At 40.4% G+C, this 17791-nt stretch overlaps 1 protein-coding gene and 1 long non-coding RNA gene across 2 annotated transcripts in view; both read left to right on the top strand.

Annotated features, from left to right (window-relative positions):
- The first annotated feature begins 562 nt into the window (after positions 1–562).
- LOC103519293 lies at positions 563–1639 on the top strand. Its single transcript, XR_541893.3, has 3 exons — positions 563–645; positions 1081–1245; positions 1590–1639. It is a non-coding gene; the product is annotated as an uncharacterized LOC103519293 (long non-coding RNA).
- A 7117-nt stretch (positions 1640–8756) lies between these two features.
- The window catches only part of LOC113471591 (claspin-like), a gene marked incomplete at its 3' end in the record, with an annotated part of 9890 nt that continues 855 nt past the window's right edge, over positions 8757–17791 (top strand). The window contains 9 exon segments of the mRNA XM_026830846.1: positions 8757–8843; positions 9159–9471; positions 9521–9548; positions 9787–10025; positions 10519–10785; positions 11659–11772; positions 12218–12345; positions 12651–12836; positions 17420–17495. Coding sequence (XP_026686647.1) covers positions 9177–9471; positions 9521–9548; positions 9787–10025; positions 10519–10785; positions 11659–11772; positions 12218–12345; positions 12651–12836; positions 17420–17495 — 1333 coding nt within the window.

The raw sequence follows: 17791 nt of genomic DNA, 5'->3' as shown, positions 1-17791 counted from the left end.
AACTTGAAAAACTTAGATACTTAGAAGGACACTCTCTTTGTGACTAATACTTGGATCCGTCAAGCTTCTTTCAATATCTCAAAAATATCATCCCGAAAAGACCGATGGGTAACATCGGGTTAGCCCCATATACATTTTCCATTTCCTCAGCCCTTTTCCTGCTCTATGACTTTGAAACATCACCCAAGTAAGCGCAACTGATCTATTCAAATTCAATATTGCAGCATTACAACATCAGAGCTTGAAACATCACCCAAGTAAGCGCAACTGATCTATTCAAATTCAATATTGCAGCATCACAAGCACAGAGCGTGACTCGCAGGGTGAAATCACAGGTTATTCCAGTGAAGCCCTATCCATTGTACTGGAGGATAATGCTGAACTAGCCAAGTCTAACAGAGGTGCTGAGTGTGTACCAGGTGCTCTTAGGTTGCCCCAACTTCTTTAATAATTCCACTATTCTATTGCAGCATTACAACAAAAATCACCTTTAAATTTTAAATTACATTTTTTTTATTTTTTTTTTTTTCTTAAGTGATATATTTTTGTTTGCAACATTTTCAGGCTCCTCAAAGATCACCCAATGGATCTAGTGAATCAGATTTTGAAGATAATGCTGCTCTAAATTCTACTCTTGAAAATGAGGTAAGATAGCCATTAATATATGAGGGAAACCATGATAATGGTGAATAATCCAAGAATGAAAGATTTTACTTTTTTTTATTTTAGAGAGAGACAGAGAGAGACAAAGAGACAGAGAAAGACAGGGAGATTGGATTGACCTTGGCTTGGATCCCAATACAAGAACATAACTTTAGCCAGGCTATGAACTAACAAAAGAGCCATGTAGAGAAGAGAGAGAGAGAGAGAGAGAGAGAGAGAGAGAGAGAGAGAGAGAGAGAGAGAGAGAGAGAGAGAGAGAGAGATAGAGAGAGAACACCTATGTGCTAGGTTCTAGGGGGTAGAGGAGATAAAATCAAAACATACAGGTACCTACTTAGGTTTTTAGTCAAAATATTTACCTACCTACCTACTTATCTAAAGCCCTCATAATTTAAAATTTCTACCCATTCAACACAGGTGTCAGGAATTCAATTTTCCAACAAAGATTTGTATGATGCCGAGAGTTCCGAAGAAAGCAGCAAGGAGGATGATCATGTTAATCACAAGTCATCAGGAGAACAGTCCAGGGACAAAGCAAAAGCCAAAGGAAAAGCCAACAAGAAAGACAAAAAAGTAAAACCTGTGAGTACTTTGGATATTTATTCCCCGGATAAAAATTATATGGAGGTGGAAAAAAATGGGAGTGAAAAGAGTTCAGATTTTATTACTTAGGTACATTGACAATGAGCATTTGTTCATCATTAATAACTACTATTCCAATCAAGCAGAATAAGAAAGAAAATACCCCAAAGAATTGTTGCTATGTAGGTTTTTTTTTTTTTAGAAATGGATCTAACAACAAACCAAACAGAGTTCAAATGAATTAAGTATAAAACAGGGAAAAAAAACTAGTTTTTTTAAGTCTCTGTAGGTACATACATAGAACTGTCAAGGTCTCAAGTGAAAAAATGTTTCTCTTTGTTCAGGCCCAACGAAAGTCATCAGCAGAAGCTCTAGAAAAAATTCACGCTGAAACTCAAAGGTCTCAAGTGAAAAAATGTTTCTCTTTGTTCAGGCCCAACGAAAGTCATCAGCAGAAGCTCTAGAAAAAATTCACGCTGAAACTCAGTTAGAACGGCAATTAAAAATTGAATTTTCGACTTTTTAAGGTTACTTTTTCGGGGTTTTGACTTCAGATTTGGATTTTTCACAACTTTTTATGTAGGAATCGACCTTTTATTAATAATTTTTACCCATTTGCAACTGCTTCATTAGCCTGATCTGTTTAGGATAGAGTTCGCCCCAGGCGGGATTCAAACCCGGGATTAGCCAGCCTGGTTAGCTTAGTTGGTAGTGCGTCTGCCTTGTATGCGCGGGTTCGATTTCCGCCCGGGGCGGATTTTATCCTGATGGGATAATGTTCGTTCTCGGAACGGCTGGCTTTTTCCTATCCTGTCTTCCTTCTCTCTTCGATTTCGGGACGATAAGACCATAGCAGTTACAGTTCCCTCTGCCAAACCTCTTAAAAAAATACCCTACTCTAACCTGTATAGGTAGTAAGGATTTGAATTGTGTTAAGCACAAATGCTTGTCACAAACATCGTTCCCCGCTTAATATACTACGCTAAATTTTATGACTTGACTTGTACTCGAACCACCAACCTCCAGATTCAAAGTCCACTTTGCTAACCACTACGCCCCTGAGGTTGGTTAGTGTAGGTAGTAATTAATAGGTGGAGTAGAGCACAATAAGTCAGGGCTGGATTTAAGTTTTGCGGCATGCCTTTGATACTGCACAAAATACGATATTACCATTATTAACACATTTACATTTGTTTTGCAGATGAAGATAAACCATCCCAAGTAGAAGAATCGCCGAGATCTTTGAAATCCAAAAGCAAAACATTCGACATGTTTATGACTCAGAAGACTGATGGAAACGCCATGGAGTGTGATGGTATGTTATAGGTAGCAGAATCTACGTGTTTTATTATTATATATGTTGTTGTTGTTGTTGTTTGCAAATGTCGGGCTATTTGACTACTAGGTCATTTTACCTCTGGCTTCCCAATAATACCTACAATTTAATTATTATTATTATTTATTGGGAGGTTTTCTGTCTATCTGGGGAACTTTAAAACAGGGAGGATACCAGCCTGAAATTTCCCCTGCTAAAGAAATAGCAAAGGTTGAGTGCGAAGGGCAACCACTCGTAAATTTTTTGTAGCCAAAACCAAATGTCAGCCCAACAGCGATCACCCTAGGGCTGATTGAGGCGTTGAAAATGGTTCGAAACTCGATAACATAGTCAACAGAAAATCCTCAAGAGGAAACGAAAAATCAGAACTGAATGTACAAGGAAAAAACGAAGATATCCAAAGCAAAAAGACTTTAGAAAGGGGAGATAAAAGCAAACGTTCCTCTGATTCAAATGAGTGTTCGGAAACTGCGGATCCAAGTCCAAGTGAAAATTCAAGTCAAAAAATGTCGAAATCTAGTCCTAGTGCAATTGGAGGAAAGGAGACTGAGATAGAGAAAAGTAATTTAAATGTGAATCAGCAGAAAAAAGAGACAAAGAAAAGTGATCTAAATCTGAATCAGCAGAATAAAGAGACAAAGAAAAGTAATTTAAATGTGAATCAGCCAAAGAAAGAGGCAAAGAAAAGTGATTTAAATGTGAATCAGCAGAATGGAAATGTCGATCTTCATCGTAAGCAGGGTTCTAGTGTCAGTCAGCAGGGTGATAGTGAATGCAATATATTTAACCTGACTGAGTCTGAGCTGATGGAGGAGGATGAGTACGCTGCTGATCTATGTGATGACATTGATACACGACCAGGTAAGTGCTGACTCAACCCCATATTATTATGCATTGTATTTTTATAATGAGGAAAAACCTTTTCTAGAGGTTTAATAGAGAGAACTGTAACTGCTAAGGTTTTATCGTCCCGAAATCGTAGAGAGAAGGAAGACAAGATAGAAGGTAGCCAGCCGATCCGAGAACGAACATTATCTGTTCAGGATAAAATCCGCCCGGGGCGGGAATCGAACCCGCGGCCTAGCGCTTACAAGGCAGACGCGCTGCCAACCAAGATCTCTAGGCTGACACTTACTTGATTGAAGACTCTAACTGGGAGAAGTTCCATTTCAACTATTGGATTGTATGCAACATTGCATGTATTTGTATGCATGTGATAGTATGCAAAATGATTTTCTTTGTATTTCAGACGACGCCAAACAATCATCGGAAAAAGCGGCAGTAAAAAAGAAGCTCTTCACTGATTGGACAGACTCGATTCGACCTCCATCTGATGACGAAGATGTAACCAATCAACCACCGGAACCGTCCAACAGGAAATTTGGTATCCCGAGTAACCAACCAATCACATGTACAACCCGGATACCGGATACCTACAGGAAACCATAGGTCGGCTTGTAAATAGTAAAATTCGCGATCTAACGAGAGATCAATCAAGAATTGTGGTCCATTTCTATCTTCAGTTCAGATACCTACAGCCTACATGGGTAGAGGTTTATTACTTTCTTTGCCTATAGGAAGGAAAGTAATACATATTTCGATTATACCCTGAACTTCATGAACTTGTATACCCGATTTGAAGCATTTGTGCTCTACATTATGTATTGGTGCCTAATTTTTTTTATGCACATTAAGTACCTATATACCTCTCTATGAATACTTACTTGTAGGGAACATCTACATGTTTGTTTGTCGAGCTAAAATTTTGCCTCCTATGCTAGTTTGGAATATTATACCTTCTTTTTTATGTTCAGAATAGGTTCTTACCTACATCATGCTCCTACTCGTTTATAAAATGGGTTTTAAAACATACAACGTAGGTAACAAAACGCCATAAGGAAAGTTTGAACCTACATACTCGGGGTCATAAAGGCTTTAATGTGTCAAAGTTTCTACTTTTTAGCCTTATGATTTTTTATGGGCGAAAGATCGTGAATAAAATATCAGGTTTTATGAGAGAAGAAAACGGAGGAGGAGGAATAGGGGAATGAAGGGGAGGGAAACGAGGAGAAGAGAGAATGAAGGAGGAGGGGAAGAAGAAAAAGGAGGGAGTATATAAAGAAAAACAGGAGGAGAATGAAGGGGTAGGGAAAGGAGGAGAGGAATGAAAGGGAGGAGGAGAAATAGGGGAATGAAGGGGAGGGAAACGAGGAGGAGAGAGAAGAGAGAATGAAGGGGGAGGGGAAGAAGAAAAAGGAAGGAGTATATAAAGAAAAACAGGAGGAGAATGAAGGGGTAGGGAAAGGAGGAGAAGAATGAAAGGGAGGAGGAGGAGGCAAATGAGGAGAAAAAAGAGGTACATGTAGATGAGTAGAGGAAGAAGAAAGAGGAGAAGGCGAAGAAGGAGGGAGGAAGTAGATTGAAGTAAGTATGAGTATACAACACATATAGATAGGTAGGTATAGGTAGGTATGTTGTTAGATAGGTAGATGTAGGTATAGGAGGTCGAAACTTTGTAGGTTTTACATATTATTATAGGTTGTAACATTTTGTCGTAAATATCCTGTGTTATGATTACGACTTACAGGGTGTCAAAAACGGATATTGAGGACGCAAAAAGAAGGAAAAAAAAGTGCCCACCAAACAATTTGGGAACTATGTATTTCAAAAGAACCTTCCTTCGCACTGTTCCGAAAGGACCACAATGTTATGACGTCATGCTACAAAAAAAAAAATGTAGATAGGTATAGGTTAGGTTAGGTTAGGTTAGGTTAGGTTAGGCTAGGTTAGGTTAGGTTAGGTTAGGTTAGGTTAGGTTAGGTTAGGTATGTTGTTAGATTTTTTAAAAACCTCTGAAGCCATTGTATGACCGAAAATTCGATGACTCTTCCGACCATCTTTCCTAATATTCACCACACTCACCACAGAGTAAAAACCATCCGAAACAAAAGAGCACACCATTCCATGAAGATGTCAAAATTATTCTAAAGAACAGGAATCCTATCTTTGTACAAAGAAAAGAAGAGAAAAGAGAGGAAGGATGAGAAAGAGAGGAGGAGAAGGTCAAATGAAATATGATCGATACCCCCACCTGTCCTAAAAAAGAGTAAAAAAAAAGACAGTACGACTTTACCTCATCGTACCTACCTTTCTCCCGAAATATTACCCCTTTGTGTTAATTCCTCCCCGAAGGAAAACAAAGAGAACACCAGAGGAGGGACAAAAGGGAGGGATTTTTGAAAATCCTTGTCGGAGGGAATTAGGTATGAATTTTAAAATAAATTATTGTTAGGAAATCCTCTCTCCCATTCCTCTTTTTCCTGTCCTCCATCCCTCCTCCTTTCGTTATCCTCATCTTCTTCTTCTTTCTCCACTTCCTCCGCCTTCCTACTTACCCTTCATTTCCCTTCCTCTCTCTTTCGCGCACCTTCTTGACGTTTCCTCCGTCTACTTCTCTTCCCTTCTTCAACTCTCTTTCACCCCTTTGGGAAAACTTTTTCTCGAGCGGCAAAAAAAAAAAAAAAAAAATCTGGTGTGAAAATCACACGACTTTCCTTATCCTATTGAATGATGCTTATTTGAGTGTTGTGTGAACATCACACGACTTTCCTTATCCTATTGAATGGTGCTTATTTGGGTGTTCTGTTGTAACATTTACAATATATATCTCTAACCGTTTAGTCAGTATAGCTGAAAAACCGCCAAAAAGCGGTCGAAAACCCGCCAAAAATCGGTCAAAATACCGCCAACCGTAGCAACCATCTCAACCAAACGTTTTGTGTTGCATCCTTGTCACATTTGTGAACTACATACCAAATTTCAAGTCTCTAGCTTAGTTCCCGAGATATTGTTAAATTACACTCACATTTGTGAACTACATACCAAATTTCAAGTCTCTAGCTTATACCGTTCCCGAGATATTGTTAAATTACACCGAAACTTTTGTGAACTACATACCAAATTTCAAGTCTTTAGCTTATACCGTTCCCGAGATATTGTTAAATTACACCGAAAACCGCCAAAAAGCGGTAAAATGCCGCCAAGCGTTGCACCGGTCTTAACCAAAAGTTTCGTGTCGCATCCTTGTCACATTTGAAAGATACATACCAAATTTCAAGTCTCTAGCTCTTACCGTTCTCGAGATATTTTGTTTACAGACAGACAGACACACACACACGGACCAATTGCTAAAACTTTGGATTTAGGCTCTAGCTAGGGACCTCAAAAAGTGTTTTGGCACTAAAATCTGACCATCGAAAATTCGACCCGATTACATTACTTTCCTTCTTATAGGATAAGGAAAGTAAAAAAGGCGAACACATTTTAGAATTTGGAAAGGCTTAAGGAAATCAAAATCATAATCCCTCCCGTTTATTAATTTGAACGTCAGAGGGAGATGTTTTTGCGTGCTACCTAACCCGCTCGAAAAGCTATATCCCCTTGCAACCAGCTTGAAAATCTATCCTCTTACCTACCAACTAGCAGGCCCGTATCTAGGATTTTATCAAGGGAGCCCAAAACGTCCAAACAATGGTCTAGTGTGAGGGGGGGGAGAGGGGGGGGGGGGAAATGCTCCAAATTTTCGGAGTCCTGGAAGTTGAAAAAGAGGAAAAGTAGTAAAGCCCGAGGGAGAACCCGGGTCCCCTCGCCAATCTAAATACAGCCCTGCTTCGAGGTACCCCCTCCCTTTGAAAGCTCCGATCTGCCTCCCTACTTCTACGGATTCTGTAGATTCAGTAAAACTCTTTCAGGAAAAAGGCTCTTAAGGGCTGTGTGACCCATATAGACCCGATAAATCCCAAATGTTACTTACTCAAATTAGAAGTTCCATAGCCCAAAACTAAATAAGACGGTTTCTTTATGTGTTGAACAATTTTGCCAAATTTCATCAAAATCGGAACCGTTTGAGAGTTGGACGATTTAAATAAAACTTTGAACTTTTGAACTCGTTTCGTTTGTGTCATAGGGTACCTTTAACCTAATAAACCTATTGTGCCATTTATCTAGCTTTCTCAAAATAAGTAGGTATCAAAATAGCTTTCTCGAAATTTATCTAGCTTATCTAATGATGTAAAATTAAAACGGGAGTGTGTATGCAAACATGATGGTACCTATTTTGAGAATGTTAATCCCACTTAAAGCTCCTGATTAAGTGTGACGCGAAAATGTTTACTGAATGAAACTCTAACATTTGACATCATTTTCATCATGCGAAAAATCCTGGATCTGCTTCTTCTTTCTTCAGGGGTACCTAGTTTTTTTTTATGGACAAAATAAAGAAGTTTGGTAAGTAGGCAGTATCTTTAGCTAGGTAATACAATAAACGAATAAGAAAACTCAATGATTTCGCAGAATACCTACCTACATTGTCTTTTTGTTACCCTAAAATAAATTGTCCAATGCAATGGATGGATTGGTTGGTCCGATTTTGATTAAAGTTCATACTCATACCTAACTACACTGTATCTTCAGCAGATAAACAAAAAAGTAAAAAATATTTAGGTAATTAAAAATGCTGCTTTCTGTAGCTGTACCTACCAGCCTAGTTACCTACCTACCTACCTGGTTTTCGTTTAAAAACATAAAGCTAAAAACGCCTTGAAATTTGAAAGGGTTAGCTATACGCAATGCATATTGAACCGCAAGATGAGTGTCGTGTCCTGTCCACTGCTTCCCAGCCTCCGTGACACGCGGGTAAAAAATATTTTCCCGCGGATTCAAGATTTTGCTCATTTTGTTGTTTTTGTTCAAAATTTCAAAAAGATAAATGATAAAAAATGGAAAATTGAAAAGTTATTGTTATTCTTGATTCGCAGTGTTTTGTGTTTTTGATAATAAATTATTGTGATTATACTGATCATTCAGTCTAGAGAAATGAAACATTAACAGGTAATCATTATTATTCAGCAACTTTCAGGGGACCAAAAGTTGAGCTAGAGAACCTACCTACCTATAGAGTACCTTCATCACCTCTAGGTCTTGGTGTTTTAGAAGAAGAGGTTTGATGGAGAGAACTGTAACACTAGAGATCTTATCATATCGTAATCAAAACGATTATTCAGTCTAGAGAAATGAAACATTAACAGGTAATCATTATTATTCAGTAACTTTCAGGGGACCAAAAGTTGAGCTAGAGAACCTACCTAAAGAGTATCTACCTTCTTCATCACCTCTAGGTCTTGGTGTTTTGAAAGAAGAGGTTTGATGGAGAGAACTGTAACACTAGAGATCTTATCATATCGTAATCAAAAGGAAGGACAGGGTAGGAAAAGGCTAGCTGTTTCAAAAACAAATGGTTTTTGTTCAAGATAAAGTTTACCCTGGAAGGGCATTGAACCTGCAACCTGGTGCTTAAAAGGCAGGTGTGCTACCTTCCAAGTTAACAAGGCTACCTTTAGTAGTTTTTGGTACTTGTGCAGAAGACACGTCCGTGGAATATTGCTACCAAAGGAACTGGCACAAACAAGCAGTGACCAGTGTTATCATATTAGGGTTAGGTTAAATACAAAAAGGAGCTTTTCCACGGACGTGACTTCTGCATAATTACCGTCATTTTTAATTTACTTTTTTTTTTCAGAGTATTAAGTGTGAAAACATGGCTGCTGCAGATGTCATGATGTATAATGATTCAGACGAGGATACACCATTCCAGAGTAGAAAGACCAAGAATAGAATTGTTCTATCTGACAGTGATGAAGATGCACCATTAGCCAATCCTATCAATACTAGAGAAGAATCATCTTCTGAAGACGAGAATGAAAAAGAACTAGAAGATAGTCCAAAACCAAAATCTATTAAGAAGAAAAGAATTGCTAGAGTCGAGAGTGACTCCGAAGATGAGAAACCAAAAACCAATGTTGAAAGTCATAATGAAAAAGAAGATAAATCAAGTTGAATTTCTTGAGAAGAGGAAGCCCATCCCTTCCATTCCTCTGAGAGCGAAAGGAGAAGCTCTCGGGTCGTACATGTAAGTTCGGGGGGAAAAAATGAATCTTCATAGCGAATAGCTTCCTGGTGACCCAAAAAACACAACCCCGACCCAAAGTTGTGACTTTCGTTAGAAATGAATAGCTCACCCCTAAAGGGGATTTAGTTTAAAATATGAGTGTTTCACCGCCGTTTTTAGGTCCTCATTTTTCCTGCTCTATGACTTTGAAACATCACCCAAGTAAGCGCAACTGATCTATTCAAATTCAATATTGCAGCATTACAAGCACAGAGCGAGACTCGCAGGGTGAAATCACAGGTTATTCCAGTGAAGCCCTATCCATTGTACTGGAGGATAATGCTGAACTAGCCAAGTCTAACAGAGGCGCTGAGTGTGTGCCGGGAGCTAGACGGGTGGTGTTGAAGAAACAACTGGAAGAGCAGATGGCGAAGAATAGAGAGAAGGCGTGGATGAGGAGGATTGAGGAGGCGAAGATGGACGAGGAAACGTATGCCGGTAAGCCAAAATAATGATGATTTTTTTTTTCAAAGGTTGGATAGAGGGAACATTACATTGAAACGAGGGTTTTTCCTGACGGAATTCCTGCGTGTGGATTCCAGTACGTAGGTCTATTGCACCCGAAAGGAACTGTAACTGTTAAGGTCTTATCGTCCTGAAATCGAAGAGAGAAGAAAGACAGGATAGGAGAAAGCCAGCCGTTCCGAGAACAAACACTATCCGTTCAGGATAAAATCCGCCCCGGGCGGGGAATCGAACCCGCGGCCTTGCGCTTGTCTTTTCTCACTCATCTGATGATGGACATGTTACAACACAGATTACACGAGTCTAAAGTATGTCGCAGTTGTATTAATTCTATGAAAGACCTAAAAACATGGTTAAAATACGTCACTTTTTGCCCCTTTGAGCGATCTAAGAATGCTTAAGGGCAAAATGGCATATTATTAGCGCTTAAATAACTTTTTAAAAAATCTCTTTTTTTTCCCCCCAGGCGAAAAATCCGACTGTGAAGCAGACAAAGAAGAAGAGGAGGAAGAGTTCGATGAAGAAGAATTGACAACAGAAGAAGACGAAGAGGAAGAAAACATAATGGAGAAACCAAGGAAGAAGAAGAAGAGAGTGAAGAGTGCATTCGTGGACGAAGAGGCAGAAGTGAGCGATGAAGAAGGAGTGAGTGCGGATGAAGAGGAAGACGAAGAAGAAGATAAAGAGGAGGAGGAAGAGGAAGAAGATGAGGAAGAAAGCAAAGATGTGAATGGTAAGTTGGAGACACTAAAAACCCTACTCTAACTTGTATAGGTACGCTCCCGTAGGCGATGACGTCATAATTCATGACTCCCGCTTCGTTTGTTTGTGCGCAAGCGTTTCTGCGCATTTTGACGTGAAATCTGACGTCACAACTCTTTGAACTTTTTCATTAGAACGGCAATTAAAAATTGAATTTTCGACTTTTTAAGGTTACTTTTTCGGGGTTTTGACTTCAGATTTGGATTTTTCACAACTTTTTATGTAGGAATCGACCTTTTATTAATAATTTTTACCCATTTGCAACTGCTTCATTAGCCTGATCTGTTTAGGATAGAGTTCGCCCCAGGCGGGATTCAAACCCGGGATTAGCCAGCCTGGTTAGCTTAGTTGGTAGTGCGTCTGCCTTGTATGCGCGGGTTCGATTTCCGCCCGGGGCGGATTTTATCCTGATGGGATAATGTTCGTTCTCGGAACGGCTGGCTTTTTCCTATCCTGTCTTCCTTCTCTCTTCGATTTCGGGACGATAAGACCATAGCAGTTACAGTTCCCTCTGCCAAACCTCTTAAAAAAATACCCTACTCTAACCTGTATAGGTAGTAAGGATTTGAATTGTGTTAAGCACAAATGCTTGTCACAAACATCGTTCCCCGCTTAATATACTACGCTAAATTTTATGACTTGACTTGTACTCGAACCACCAACCTCCAGATTCAAAGTCCACTTTGCTAACCACTACGCCCCTGAGGTTGGTTAGTGTAGGTAGTAATTAATAGGTGGAGTAGAGCACAATAAGTCAGGGCTGGATTTAAGTTTTGCGGCATGCCTTTGATACTGCACAAAATACGATATTACCATTATTAACACATTTACATTTGTTTTGCAGATGAAGATAAACCATCCCAAGTAGAAGAATCGCCGAGATCTTTGAAATCCAAAAGCAAAACATTCGACATGTTTATGACTCAGAAGACTGATGGAAACGCCATGGAGTGTGATGGTATGTTATAGGTAGCAGAATCTACGTGTTTTATTATTATATATGTTGTTGTTGTTGTTGTTTGCAAATGTCGGGCTATTTGACTACTAGGTCATTTTACCTCTGGCTTCCCAATAATACCTACAATTTAATTATTATTATTATTTATTGGGAGGTTTTCTGTCTATCTGGGGAACTTTAAAACAGGGAGGATACCAGCCTGAAATTTCCCCTGCTAAAGAAATAGCAAAGGTTGAGTGCGAAGGGCAACCACTCGTAAATTTTTTGTAGCCAAAACCAAATGTCAGCCCAACAGCGATCACCCTAGGGCTGATTGAGGGGCTGACGAAAAACGCCGACCCCGTCTGAGCACGGGAAAAGGCGAAGAAAAAGAAGTTTTCATACAAAACAGATAATTTTCCTCTAACAGGAACATTATGCATTAAAATTGCCTTTGTATTTTCAGATGATGAACTGCCTGCCTATCAGATGGGAATGAATACAGAACAAAGTAATAGCTGTACTCCTGCTCATGATAAAGTAGTGTTTTCTCCTGTAGTAACTCTGACTGGATGTGATAAGACTGTTAGCAAGGTAAATATACTTTATGAACGAAGTAAATTCTACATTTCCCCCCCTTTCGAGCCGTTTTTGCACTACGAACAGTAGGCAGGTCGTGCTTGTCTAACTTTTGTTCCACAAAAACTGCGGAACGGCTTTCCGATACTGATTCCGATACTAATTTTGCAAAAATGTTAAAAAAAATGGTGTCTTTAATTTTTCGCCAATTTATTAGGTAGGGGTAGGACCAAGTGAAAAATTGGAAGAAAAAAAATAGTGCTTAAGTAAATTACTTTAATTTTTTCAAACAACTTTCCCCGTTTTGTCTCTTTTTACAGAGTCGGAATGCGAGCTTTCTTCTCGACAGTCAGCCAACCTCTCCCCTCCACCACTCCCCCAAGAAGCTCAACTTTGACGACGAACCCTCGACCCTCGAGCTGGGAGGCCTGGACAACCTACTGCCCAGTCAGACCAAGGGCGGTGAAGACTTGGAAGCCCTGTTTTCAGGCCAGTTCTCAACGCAGGCCCCTGTATTGGCGGAATCAACTTTGACGACGAACCCTCGACCCTCGAGCTGGGAGGCCTGGACAACCTACTGCCCAGTCAGACCAAGGGCGGTGAAGACTTGGAGGCCCTGTTTTCAGGCCAGTTCTCAACGCAGGCCCCTGTATTGGCGGACCTGGAACAGAATGACGGACCCTGTGATTACCAGACGCAGACCCAAGCTGTACCTCAAGGTAAAAGGTTTTTATTATTGTTTGTTTTTTAGGGGGTATATGTCTGGCTGGGGGACTTCAAACAGGGAGTAGACCAGCTTAGTCTAGCTGGGGGACATAAACGTCTCCTTACAGAGGATAGGATATATGATACAAGTCTGAAACTAACCAATCACGCTGAAGCCGACCAATGGGAGTGATGATTTCATTGAGCTTGATGATGATATAAGGCCAAGTTCGAATCTGAAAGAGGGTGCACGCAGACTTCTAGAGAGGGCTATGAAACATACCGCTGCCAAAGTGAAACCTGCTGGACAGACTGTGTCATTGAAGTAAGTTTTTTCATTCATTTACTAAGGTCTTTCTGGAAGCTCCTCAGTCACCTCAATTGTCCTCTCAAGGCTGAAAACACGCCCAAATAGCTTTTAGGGTAACGCGTCTGCCTTATGAGGGAAAGGTCGCCGATTTGATTCCCGCTTGGGGCGAACTTTATCCTGAACAGGTAAGAATAGAATAGAATATACCTTGTTTATCCTGCCAGAATGAGACTGAAAAGTCCCTTTACTCCCGCAGTCTAAACAAGGTCTTATATATTTCATAGGTAAGGTTTACAGAAAAGTATATAAACCTTGCTTAACTTAAAAAAAAAATAAAATGAAATAAAAATATTTTACGTTTGTTCTTGGTACGGCTGGCTTTCTACAGGTAACGTTTGTTCTTGGAACGGCTGGCTCTCTACTATCCTGTCCTCTCTTCGATTTCGGGACAGGGGACTTCCGGTGTTACAGTTCCCTCTATCAAACCTCAAAAACAAAATTGTAACCCATTATTCTCAAACTTTGTGCAGGCCTTCGATAAATTTTATTGATTGTTTCTCTCTAAATGTTAATCTCAATGGAGGAGTTGCAAATGGGTAAAAATTATAAATAAACGGTCAATTCCTACGTATTTATTATTATTATTATTATTATTATTATTATTATGAGTCTGGTTGCTCCTCTCTTGGGAGAGGGTATGCCAATTCCTACCTAAAAAGTAGTGAAAAATTCAAATCTGAGGTCAAAACTCCGAAAAAGTAACTTTAAAAGGTCGAAAATTCAATTTTTAATTGCCGTTCTAATGAAAAAGTTCAAAGAGTTGTGACGTCAGATTTCACGTCAAAATGCGCAGAAACGCTTGCGCACAAACAAACGAAGCGGGAGTCATGAATTATGACGTCATCGCCTACGGGAGCGTATGCCGTGACGACAAACTTCACGATTTACCGGTATTTTTTAGATCGATTTATCTCGGTATCTAGAAGTCGTAGAAGAAAAAGAAAAATTCCGTTGGTCCTCATTTTTCCTGCTCTATGACTTTGAAACATCACCCAAGTAAGCGCAACTGTTCCATTCTTTGTGGTAAAGCAGAGAGCTTCTCCACAACTTTTGTGGGTATCACAGCATGACTACGTGCCTCCTTTATTTAATAATTCTCATTTACTCGGGTCATCATTTTATACTGGTACCTAATGTCGCCACTGGTCGCTACTCGATTGAAGTAGCTACTCAATTGTCCTCACGAGTCTGAGTGAACCCCGAACTCCAATCATAGAACCGAAAAAAACTTCGACCCCGCCGGGAATCGAACCCGGGACCTCCGGAGTGCAAACCTAGTGTGATATTCATTCGGCCACGGAGGCTACTTTTTTTTATCATTTAAATAATTAGGTTTTAGGTACAACTGACTAAGTTCCTTGCTCTGAACCAGAACCAAAATGAGCATTATTATGAAGGAAATAAGGAAGGATGGAATTTTTAATTGTGTTAAGCATACTGAAAAGCTTGTCACAAATATCTTTCCCCGATTATTACACCTCAATAAAAGTAGCCACTCAATTGTCTTCACGAGGCCAAGTGCACCCTGAACGCCAAGCACAGAGCCGAAAAAAAACTGCGGCCCCGCCGGGAATCGAACCCGGGCCTCCTACGTGCAAGCCTAGTGTGATACCCACTCGGCCACGGAGGTTGCTCCATTATATTTAACTCCAATTTTCATTTCAGAGTACAATGTCGGAATGGAGGCTCGTGTTTTGGCTCACGTTCATAATTCTGGCGGTCACCAATCTATTCTATCTCGTGTTCGGCTCGGCCGAAATACAACCCTGGAACGACCCCAACCCTGTAGTACAAAAGCCGCCCCCCCGAAGTGAAATAGAAATCGGCCCAGAACCCGAATAGAGTGCCCCAAAACCCGAATAGAGTGCCCCAGAACCCAAATAGGGGGATGCTTGTAGATTGAGTACGAATAGACTATCTTTGGACAAGCAACCACACTAGTAGATCATTGATGGCCGAGGCCACAAGTGAGCGTATTTGGATTAACTTCGGATCAAGCAATCTGATTGGGGTTGATTTCAAAAAATTCCGCCCGGGGCGGATTTTATCCTGATGGGATAATGTTCGTTCTCGGAACGGCTGGATTTCTCCTATCCTTCTCTCTTCGTCTTCCTTCCTTCTCTCTTCGATTTCGGGACGATAAGACCATTGCAGTTACAGTTCCCTCTGTCAAACCTCTTAAAGAAAAAAATCTCTTTTGGAAACTGCACTATATTCACTATAAACCATAGGAAATCAAAGATCATGCTCCATCGGAATTGGTTCCGTTTCTGAAAGCTAGGAATCGACCATTTATTTATAATTTTTACCCATTTGCAACTGCTCCATTACTACTAGATCAGTACTAGGTCCTTGGCTATCTATTCAAATAGAAAGCAAACTAACTAATCAAATTATCTACTTGCCAGCCTGGTTAGCTTAGTTGGTAGTGCGTCTGCCTTGTATGCGCGGGTTCGATTTCCGCCCGGGGCGGATTTTATCCTGATGGGATAATGTTCGTTCTCGGAACGGCTGGCTTTTTCCTATCCTGTCTTCCTTCTCTCTTCGATTTCGGGACGATAAGACCATAGCAGTTACAGTTCCCTCTGCCAAACCTCTTAAAAAAATACCCTACTCTAACCTGTATAGGTAGTAAGGATTTGAATTGTGTTAAGCACAAATGCTTGTCACAAACATCGTTCCCCGCTTAATATACTACGCTAAATTTTATGACTTGACTTGTACTCGAACCACCAACCTCCAGATTCAAAGTCCACTTTGCTAACCACTACGCCCCTGAGGTTGGTTAGTGTAGGTAGTAATTAATAGGTGGAGTAGAGCACAATAAGTCAGGGCTGGATTTAAGTTTTGCGGCATGCCTTTGATACTGCACAAAATACGATATTACCATTATTAACACATTTACATTTGTTTTGCAGATGAAGATAAACCATCCCAAGTAGAAGAATCGCCGAGATCTTTGAAATCCAAAAGCAAAACATTCGACATGTTTATGACTCAGAAGACTGATGGAAACGCCATGGAGTGTGATGGTATGTTATAGGTAGCAGAATCTACGTGTTTTATTATTATTTATAGGGAGTTTTTCTGTCTGGCTGGGGGACTTTAAAACAGGGAGGACACCAGCCTGAAATTTCCCCTGCTAAAGAAATAGCAAAGGTTGAGTGCGAAGGGCATCCACTAGTAAAATTTGTGTTGCCAAAACCAAATATCAGCCCAAAGCAATCACCCTAGGGCTGATTGAGAGGCTGACGAAAAACGCCGACCCCGTCTGAGCACGGGAAAAGGCGAAGAAAAAGAAGTTTTCATACAAAACAGATAATTTTCCTCTAACAGGAACATTATGTATTAAAATTGCCTTTGTATTTTCAGATGATGAACTGCCTGCCTATCAGATGGGAATGAATACAGAACAAAGTAATGGCTGTACTCCTGCTCATGATAAAGTAGTGTTTTCTCCTGTAGTAACTCTGACTGGATGTGATAAGACTGTTAGCAAGGTAACTATACTTTATGAACGAAGTAAATTCTACATTTCCCCCCCTTTCGAGCCGTTTTTGCACTACGAACAGTAGGCAGGTCTTTTGTGCCAATACCCCTAGATTATGTGCTTGTCTAACTTTTGTTCCACAAAAACTGCGGAACGGCTTTCCGATACTGATTCCGATACTAATTTTGCAAAAATGTTAAAAAAAATGGTGTCTTTAATTTTTCGCCAATTTATTAGGTAGGGGTAGGACCAAGTGAAAAATTGGAAGAAAAAAAAATAGTGCTTAAATTACTTTAAATTTTTCAAACAACTTTCCCCGTTTTACCTTCCCCTTACAGAGTCGGAACGCGAGCTTTCTTGTCGACAGTCAGCCAACCTCTCCACTCCACCACTCCCCCAAGAAGCTCAACTTTGACGACGAACCCTCGACCCTCGAGCTGGGAGGCCTGGACAACCTACTGCCCAGTCAGACCAAGGGCGGTGAAGACTTGGAAGCCCTGTTTTCAGGCCAGTTCTCAACGCAGGCCCCTGTATTGGCGGAACTGGAACAGAATGACGGACCCTGTGATTACCAGACGCAGACCCAAGCTGTACCTCAAGGTAAAAGGTTTTTATTATTGTTTGTTTTTTAGGGGGTATATGTCTGGCTGGGGGACTTCAAACAGGGAGTAGACCAGCTTAGTCTAGCTGGGGGACTTCTCAAAGTCTTCCCAGCGCAAAAAGCAGTCGGCGCAGTTAGTCAGGATCCCACTACGAAACCCGGACCGTACTATCCAAAAGACGATGTTTTTTTTTTTTTTTTTTTTTTTTTTGTTGCTCACCTAGAAGCGTAGAGCTTGGAAACGATGCGGCGAGACGGGGAGAGTCATAAGGATAAGAGAACATTCCTCTGCAAA

The sequence above is a fragment of the Diaphorina citri genome, unplaced genomic scaffold, assembly GCF_000475195.1.
Source record: "Diaphorina citri unplaced genomic scaffold, Diaci psyllid genome assembly version 1.1 scaffold2651, whole genome shotgun sequence".
Classification (NCBI taxonomy): Eukaryota; Metazoa; Arthropoda; class Insecta; order Hemiptera; family Psyllidae; genus Diaphorina; species Diaphorina citri.
This window is presented reverse-complemented; position numbering and strand designations above follow the sequence as displayed.